General features: G+C 43.5%; 1 protein-coding gene and 1 pseudogene across 1 annotated transcript in view; both read right to left on the bottom strand.

Annotated features, from left to right (window-relative positions):
• Window positions 1-662: 662 nt before the first annotated feature.
• LOC140650829 (endogenous retroviral envelope protein HEMO-like) lies at window positions 663-2,067 on the bottom strand (annotated as a pseudogene).
• A 20-nt stretch (window positions 2,068-2,087) lies between these two features.
• LOC140650452 (transmembrane protein 161B-like) overlaps window positions 2,088-8,933 on the bottom strand; it is a 57,344-nt gene continuing 50,498 nt past the window's right edge. Inside the window, exon 6 of the mRNA XM_072858674.1 lies at window positions 2,088-2,236. Within this exon, the coding sequence (XP_072714775.1) occupies window positions 2,233-2,236 (4 nt within the window). The 3' untranslated portion in view covers window positions 2,088-2,232. The remainder of the gene's footprint in view (window positions 2,237-8,933) is intronic.

Below are 8,933 nucleotides of genomic sequence, written 5' to 3'. Positions count from 1 at the left end.
CCAAGCATGCGCAGTAAAATTAGGGTTAGGGTCTTTTCACCCTCCCGGTGGTCTTCCATAGTCTTCCTCACGTTGTCCACTAGTTGAACTTTGGGCTTCCTTTGTCCATATATAGTCATTGAGTTAGCTCATCAGTCCTTCAGCCTCAGAATGTTACAAAGGGGTGGATTTAAGCTAGTTCTTTGGTGCTTATCTTCGGCACAATCGTCCTGAGTTCCTGTTATCAGTGATTTAATTAGGAAGCCTAACGAGCTTGCTCAAGGCCTGTTTAGTCCTATCAGGTAAGAAGTCACAGGAAATGTCCCACCATCAACTCTGCTCAGCAGGTAACCAAAACTATCTTTGCAGGGGAAGAGAACAAAAGAGAACAAGGATGAGAGTGAAACTAAAAAAATGCAAGTCTATGTATCACAGTAAGGTCTTAGTCAGGGATTTAACCCTTTCATTCCCCCCTTTTCTTTTGAGGGCTTGTAGCTTACTTGCTACAGTCCTCAATATACAGTCTTATTACGTCTGAAACGAAGCTTATTACAAAAACATCAATAAAATCAATAAAATTACTATTAAAATAGTAAGGGTCTTTTAACTACGACTAGTAAAATATTTCAAATCCTTTTAGGCCTAAAAGGGTATTATCCTTAATTATTTTACGTTTGCAAAATTCATAATATTTCATCCTTTTCAAGGGTCTGAGTATAATACCTTCCTGTTTCTACTTGATGCCTAATTTTGTTTCTTTTCCAATCACTGTACGTCTCTGCTGAATTCCGGTAACACCAAAGAAAACACTTAAGAAATACACAAACAAATATTCCTAAAATCGCCAAAGTAATCAATCCAATGAATAATTGTTTCAACCATCCAAAGTTGGGAAGCCAAGAAGTCAATTTATCCCATAAATCTCAAAGCCCCAGTGAAGTATCATCCAAAGATACTTCCTGGAATATTCGTGCTTTCTCCCAGAGTGCCTTTAGATCTGCTTCTATCTGCTTATCTTTATTGATATATGCACAGCAACTGGTATTAATGATCATACATACACCTCCTCCTTTGGCAGTCAATAAATCTAATGCCATTCGATTTTGCAACACAACCTTACTGAGGGAAGATACTTCCGTCTGTAAATTTTTATAGTATTTATGGTTAAATTTTCCATCTGCTCTAGAACTGCGGAAATATTTACCATGGCCTTTTCTAGCTCGCTTACTCCTAGCCACGGTAAGAACCATCTAACAAAGCTATGAAATTTTGTTCCCCAATTACAAGTGGGTTGTCTTCTCACTTAGCCCGTTTCCAGGACGTTCTCAAAATACCCCTAGGTATTTGGGACTGATTATATATTCGATGCTGACTAACTAAATGACCTATGGTACACCTTCCCTTCCATCCTGCAGGGAGTTGCTTTCTGCTGATACCATCACCACACAGCCACCAATACCTGTCGGGTAGTTTGCAGGGTCCGTCAGTGGCTGTGAGATTAGCTGCATAAAATGATCCTTTGCTTACCCATCCAACCGATGTATTTCTACTGGCATCCCACTTTGTAGGGCTATAGGTTTCTAACTGGGTTCTATTACAGAAATTAATATATGTCACGTTCAAGCCCGTCAATTTCCAAGTTCCTACTTCTACCGCAGTCTTGTTGATCCAATAATCATCCCACCCGTTCCTACAGGAGCAGTTATGATATTTGTTGTCGGGGGGGGCGGGGCACGGACAATTATTGGATCTTGCCTTCCATAGGCAACTATTATTGCTAACTAGAATCTGGGTGTTGTTATCTAGTATCTGCAGGTCGAATCTTGGTCCGATCCCATAGCTTGAATTATCATAACTACAATATCCTCCATCTTGTCTTTTCCAAAACTCAGGCCAAGTATTATTGTCACAATTCCAATGAGTCGACCCTATCCGGTACAAAGGGAGTCTCATGTTACCTCTCAGTAGGGCAGTACAAATCCAGCAATCCTTAGCCCCTGCGGCATTTGCTATCATCTGAATCGCATTATAATACAAGTTCTCGTTCCAAGCATCTACTGATAAGCTTAAAGTCAATAAAGTTATCATCGTAACCGTAATTTCAAATCTCCAACACTTTCAATGGTCCATCCTGGTTCAGAAGCTTTCTTTACTCAGGAGTAATGGATCCAAGCTGTCTGCTCTTTAATCTTGATTGCAGTGAAAGTAGTTAGCAACACCTGATAAGGTCCATTCCACTTCTCCTCCAATGGGTCACCTGAAAAATTCTTAACATAAACCCAATCTCCAGGGCTAAATGGGTGGATCGGGTGATCTAACCCTTTTGCTCTGGTTCCCAAAACAGTCTTATTAATCTTTTCCAATTGTTTTCCTAAGGATATAACATAATTTTGTAAATAATTATTTCCCAGCTGATTCAAGTCTTCCCCTTGGTATTTGGCCTGATATGGCCTCCCATATAATATCTCAAAAGGGCTCAGATTTTCTTTGGCCCTAGGTTTTACACGTATCCAAAGTAGTGCAATAGGTAGTGCTTGATACCAATATAGGTTTGCTTCTTGACATATTTTAGCTGTCTGTTGTTTTGTCACGTGGTTCATTTTTTCTATTTGCCCGCTGGCTTGTGGTCTGTAGGGTGTGTGTAATTGCCAATCGTTTCCTAATAGCTTGCTGACCTGTTGCACTACTTCTGCACAAAAATGTGTACCCTTATCTGATGAAATGACCGTAGGTACCCCGAATCGAGGTATTATTTCATTTAATAATACCTTAGTTACTTCTCTTGCTTTGTTTGTCATACAAGGGAACGCTTCTGGCCATCCAGAAAAGGTGTCTGTAAGTACCAATAAGTATCTGTACCCCCCTTTTCTTGGAAGTTCAGATAAATCAATTTGCCAGTGGTCCCCTGGTACATTTCCTCTCCCAATACTTCCTAATTGTGCCCGGTTACCTGTATTGGGATTATTTTTCAAACATATTTCACATTGCTGAGTCACCTGTCGAACTGTAGTATACAAATTTCTCCCTATTAATTTTTGATTTAAAAATTTATACAGGGAATCTGCCCCCCAATGTGTCTTATTGTGTTCTTCTTTAACAACTCCCCATACCTGTTTGGCAGGAATTATAATCCTGCCATCACTCAAGTGGGCCCATCCTTTGGAGGGAACCTGCCCTCCCATTTCTTCTATTAATTCTTTATCAGCCCTAGAATATTCAACATTTTCTTGGTCACCTAGGCTCCTACTTCTATTATCCAGAATTAAGGTTAAAATCTTTTGCATTCTCTCCGCTGCCTGTTTAGCCTCATAATCAGCCAACCTATTACCTTTTTCCTGGTCAGTGTTACCCTTCAGGTGTCCTCAGCAGTGCATGATGGCGACTTTGGTTGGCGGTTGGACTGCTTCTGATAGGTGAAGGATTTCCTCAGCGTGCTTGATCTGTCTCCCTTGTGCGGTTAGTAGTCCTCGTTCCTTCCAAATTGCTCCGTGAGCGTGGACAACTCCAAAGGCATATTTGGAGTCCGTCCATATATTTATCTTTTTCCCTTTTGCCAATTCCAGGGCCCTAGTCAGGGCAATAATTTCAGCCTTTTGAGCTGATGTTCCAGCAGGTAATGATTGAGATTCAATTACTTTGCTTGCTGTTGTCACCGCGTACCCAGCCTTTTGAATACCTTGTCGGACGAAGCTGCTTCCATCCATGAACCAAGAGTCTTGTGCATCTTCCAGGGGTTCTTCTTTTAAATCTGGTCTGCTAGAATATACAGTCTCTATGATTTCCAAACAGTCATGTATCAATGATTCAGATGTCACCCCACTGAGGAAAGAAGCTGGGTTCGTAACATTAGTCACTTCAATATTAACATTGTCTGGTTCAACTAGAATAGCCTGGTATTGTGAAAATTGGGATGGAGAAAGCCAATGATTTCCTTTTTGTTCTAGTACGGCTGATACTGTGTGTGAAACCAGCACTGTGATTTTTTTTTTTGGCCTAAGGTAAATTTCCGGGCCTCTTGGATATTTAGTACTACAGCTGCCACAGCTCGTAGGCATCCTGGCCACCCTTTGCCCAGTCATTGAGCTAGGACTCCCAGAGCTATACCTTGTTTTTCATGGGAAAACAGCCAGAAGGGTTTAGTAACATCCATAATCGACACCAACCTGTCATTCCCAAGAAGGTCCCGAGTTCCTTTACCGTTTGAGGGAGGGGGGTTCTGCAGATGGCTTCTTTTCGTTCCGTTCCTAATTCTCATTGTCCTCCAGATAGCTCGTATCCAAGGTAGGTTACTTGCTGTCGCACCATCTGAGCTTTCTGTTGAGAGACTCGATACCCATTCAGGCCCAAAAAGTTCAACAAATTAATAGTCCATTGAATACAATCAGACTTTGTTTCAGTTGCTATTAATAAGTCATCCACATACTGTAGAAGAGTTCCGTCTCTGGAGGGAGGATCCCATGTCTCAAGTTCTCGTGATAATTGGTTCCCAAAGATGGTTGGACTGTTCTTAAAACCTTGGGGTAACACTGTCCAGGTAAGTTGGGTTTTCCTACCAGTAGTAGGACTTTCCCATTCAAATGCCAATAGGTTTTGGCTCTCCTTGGCCAGAGGCAAGCAGAAGAATGCATCTTTCAAATCTAATACTGTAAACCATACTTGATTGTTTCGTAATTTAGTAAGTAAAGTATAAGGATTGGCCACCACAGGGTGTAAATCTTTAAAGTTGAGGGGGTTTAAAAAGAACACCTTTTCCTGTTGGCCAGTAGCTCCCACTATAGTCACAAAGTCTTTACTCACAGGTATCAATTCTTGATTTAAAACAGAGAAAGAAGCACCTGTGTCTACTAAGAATTCTACTTCTTTCTCTTGTCTCCCCAGTCCTCCTCTACTTCCAGAGGGCCTTCCCCTTCCTCATCCTCTAAATCCTCCTCTATTCACCATTCCTCTCTGTTCCAAGGCTGCCTCCATGCGGCGGGAGGTTAACACCACAATCCTTCTGCCACTCCGGGCGATTCCGCAAAGTAAAAAAACATATCCGCATACATAACCTCATCCCATTTTCCTTCTCTCCATAAGAACAACACTAACTACAATATAGTATTGTAATTTAAAGATCCATTAAAGGGCCATTTTTCACCATCTTCTAATTTGTACAGGGGACACCACTGATTACAATATTTGATTAGTGTTTTCTTATTCACACTCCCACCTGGTTGTCCCCCTATCTCTTTCCAATGTGCTAAGATACATCCTAGGGGGCTTTTCTTTACAATACCACCACTTTGCTGTCCCCCCATTCTACCTTATTGATTCTGTACTTCCATTATTCTCCCACAGGTTATTTTAATAACCTCAACCTGTCACACTTTATCCTCCCACTCTGACCATGTTCCACAATTCTCACATTGAATATCTCATCCAAATACAACCCATAAATTTTGGTCACAAATAAAACAATTTACGAGGAAAAGCGGTTCACATCATTCATTTTCAGGATGAGACGCACAGGTCTCCAGGTTTTCCACACTCACTTTGCAGTCACACCACATCTCAGTCACTCACCAGTCACACCAGAGTTAACTCAGCTCATTCACACTTAATTGCCGATTTCGCAGTGCCTAACGAATATATCCAAATTCAATACCAATAAACCAATATCCAAGTTCGGTGCCAGTAAATCCATACCGCCAACAGTACAAACTCATGGGGGTTTCATAAGTGTACCAATACCAAAAAGCACATTATTGCAGAAGTACAAGGCTTAACCCGTGCCTGTACCAACGTACTAAATACCAAATGTATACCCTCAGGCACTAGTAGCCTGGTATACAGCGCTCAGCGTAGGATGTCTCCTACAACTTACGAGAACCTTCCAAATGACCGGTCCCAAATTCCAAAACAGAAAAGATTTAAAGAATACTTTTTTTCCTTTAGATGGTCCTTGTCTGCTCCCGCAGTGATCTGATTGAGGCGAGGAGTCCCTCCGGGAAATCCCGGGGGTACCCTAGGGAGTCCTGTTCTCAGCGGGTCCTGCAGCCGAGCAGAGCGGGTCCCATCTGGGGTGCCAAATTGTTGCCATGAAAAGCCGAAATCAGGACTCAATAGTCGGGATGACTATTAAGCAGGTATTCTTTATTGCAGCGCTGGGCAGCACTGGGGATTGCTCCACCACAAGTGCTCCGCCAGGTTAGCACAGCACATCAGTTCATATACAGAAAAATCATACATATTCATCAGATTTCCTGAAAAGGGCAGTTTTATGGTGATGAGTTCCCGGAATTCATTTACATAGTCCAAGCATGCGCAGTCTAAAAAAAATGCAAGTCTATGTATCACAGTAAGGTCTTAGTCAGGGATTGTCAGGGATTTAACCCTTTCAGTTCCCAAAATATCTTGTTTAGCTTACATATTTCTCCAGGATGTGCTTCTCTCCCAAGGACTAATTCTTGTTTAGACGTTCCACTTTCCAGTCTGAATCCCCCTTATCAGCTTTACGTAAGCCCTGGCCTTCCACCAGCTCCTGTTAGACTACACTGTTAGACTACCAGCAGCTTAAACATTAATAGCTAGAGTAGACAAAGCCTATAGATCGTGGTATATGAACTGTAACAACCATATTGCAACATGCCAAATAGCTAACTACAGAACCAGCTGACACTGTCCTAAGAGGATGAGAAACAGGATTTAGAACCACTGTATATTGTATAAGAAGATGACCACTTAGCAACCGCTTAGTAATGAAAATTTACTATATTGGACCACTGTCACGAACACGCCAAGGCAAGCGCTACATACTCACCATGGTGGTACTTAATTGCCGACTGGGGCTAAACCACAACAGTGCCATCAGGGTATAGGGGCACCGAATATTGTCTGTATTGGAGGCTGAGGTGAGCTTAACAGGGGACAAGTGGCAAAAGCACCCCATTGTGACCGGCCTGGAGGCCCCTTGTATCCTTGGCATGGACTACCTCAGGAGAGGGTATTTCAAGGACCCAAAAGGGTACCAGTGGGCTTTTGGTGTAGCCACCGTGAACACAGAGAAGATTAAACAGCTATCTACCCTGCCTGGCCTCTCGGAAGATCCCTTCATTGTGGGATTGCTGCGAGTTGAAGAACAGCAGGTGCCAATTGCTACCAGGACAGTGCACCAGTGGCAATATTGCACCAACCGAGACTCCCTGGCTCCCATCCATGAGCTGATTCATCAATTGGAGAGTCAAGGAGCAATCAGCAAGACTCACTCACCCTTTAATAGTCCCATATGGCCAGTGCAAAAGTCTGACGGAGGGTAGAGGTTAACAGTAGACTATTGTGGCCTGAACAAAGTCACGCCACCACTGAGTGCTGCTGTACCAGACATGCTAGAGCTCCAAGATGAACTGGACTCAAAGGCAGCCAAGTGGTATGCTACAATTGACACTGCCAATGCGTTTTTTTCAATCCCTTTGGCAGCAGAATGCAGGCCACAGTTTGCTTTCACGTGGAGGATTGTCCAATACACCTGGAATCAACTGCCCCAGGGGTGGAAGCACAGCCCTACCATTTGTCATGGACTAATCCAAACTGTGCTGGAAAAGGGTGATGCCCCTGAACATCTACAATACATTGATGACATCATCATGTGGAGCAACAAAGCAGAAGTGTTTGAGAAGGGAAAAAGAGTAATTCAGATTCCTCTGAAATCTGGTTTCACCATAAAGAGAAGCAAGGTCAAGGGACCTGCACAGGAGATTCAGTTCTTGGGAATAAAATGGCAGGATGGATGCTGTCATGTCCCTATGGATGTGATCAACAAGATAGCAACTATGTCTCCACCAGCTAAGAAGAAAGAAAAACAAGCTTTCCTAGGTCTTGTGGGATTCTGGAGAATGCATATTCCAGGTTATAGTCAGCTTGTGAGCCCTCTCTATCGAGTAACCCAAAAGAAGAACTATTTTGAGTGGGGCCTTGAGCAACAGCAAGCCTTTGAGCAGATCAAACAGGAGATAGCTCGCGTGGTAGCTCTTGGGCCTGTCTGGACAGGACCAGCTGTGCAAAATGTGCTCTACACTGCAGCTGGGGAGCACGGTCTCACCTGGAGCCTCTGGCAGAAAATATCAGGAGAAACCCGAGGTCGACCATTAGGGTTTTGGAGCCGGGGGTATTGAGGATCAGAAGCCCACAACACCTCGACTGAAAAAGAGATACTAGCAGCATATGAGGGGGGTTGAGCCACTTCAGAAGTTGTTGGTACAGAAGCATATCTCGTCTTGGCATCATGATTGCCTGTGCTACACTGGATGTTCAAAGGAAACAACCTCTCTACACATCATGCAACCAGCGCTACATGGCGTAAGTGGGTAGCGTTGATCATGCAACAAGCTCAGCTGGTGAAACCCAACCGCCCAGGAATCCTGGAAGAGATCATGGAGTGGCCAGAAGGCAGAGATTTTGGAGCATTGCCTGAAGAGGTGGCTCGTGCCCAAGTGGCACCACCATATAATGAGTTATCAGAAGATGAAAGGCGTTATGCTCTGTTTATTGATGGATCCTGTCATGTGGTGGGAAACCATCGGAAGTGGAAAGCTGCTGTGCGGAGTCCCACATGACAAGTCGTTTGAAGCCACTGAAGGAGGTGGTGAGTCAAATCAGTTTGCAGAAGTGAAAGCCATCCAACTATCCCTAGAGATTGCTGAATGAGAAAAGTGGCCAGTACTCTATCTCTACACTGGTTCATGGTTGGTGGCTAATGCCCTGTGGGAGTGGCTACAGCAGTGGAAGAAGACCAATTGGCAGTGCAGAGGTAAACCCATCTGGGCTGCTGCATTGCTGCAAGACATCACTGCCTGGGTAGAAAACATGGCTCTAAAGGTACGTCATGTAGATGCTCACATGCCCAAAAGCCGTGCCACTGAAGAACATTGAAACAATGAACAGGTAGACAAGGCTGTCAAAATTGAAGTGGCACAGGT

Source organism: Ciconia boyciana, chromosome 4, assembly GCF_034638445.1.
Source record: "Ciconia boyciana chromosome 4, ASM3463844v1, whole genome shotgun sequence".
NCBI lineage: Eukaryota > Metazoa > Chordata > Aves > Ciconiiformes > Ciconiidae > Ciconia > Ciconia boyciana.
The sequence above is the reverse complement of the archived record's forward strand: the minus strand, read 5'-3'. Positions and strand labels throughout refer to the sequence as shown.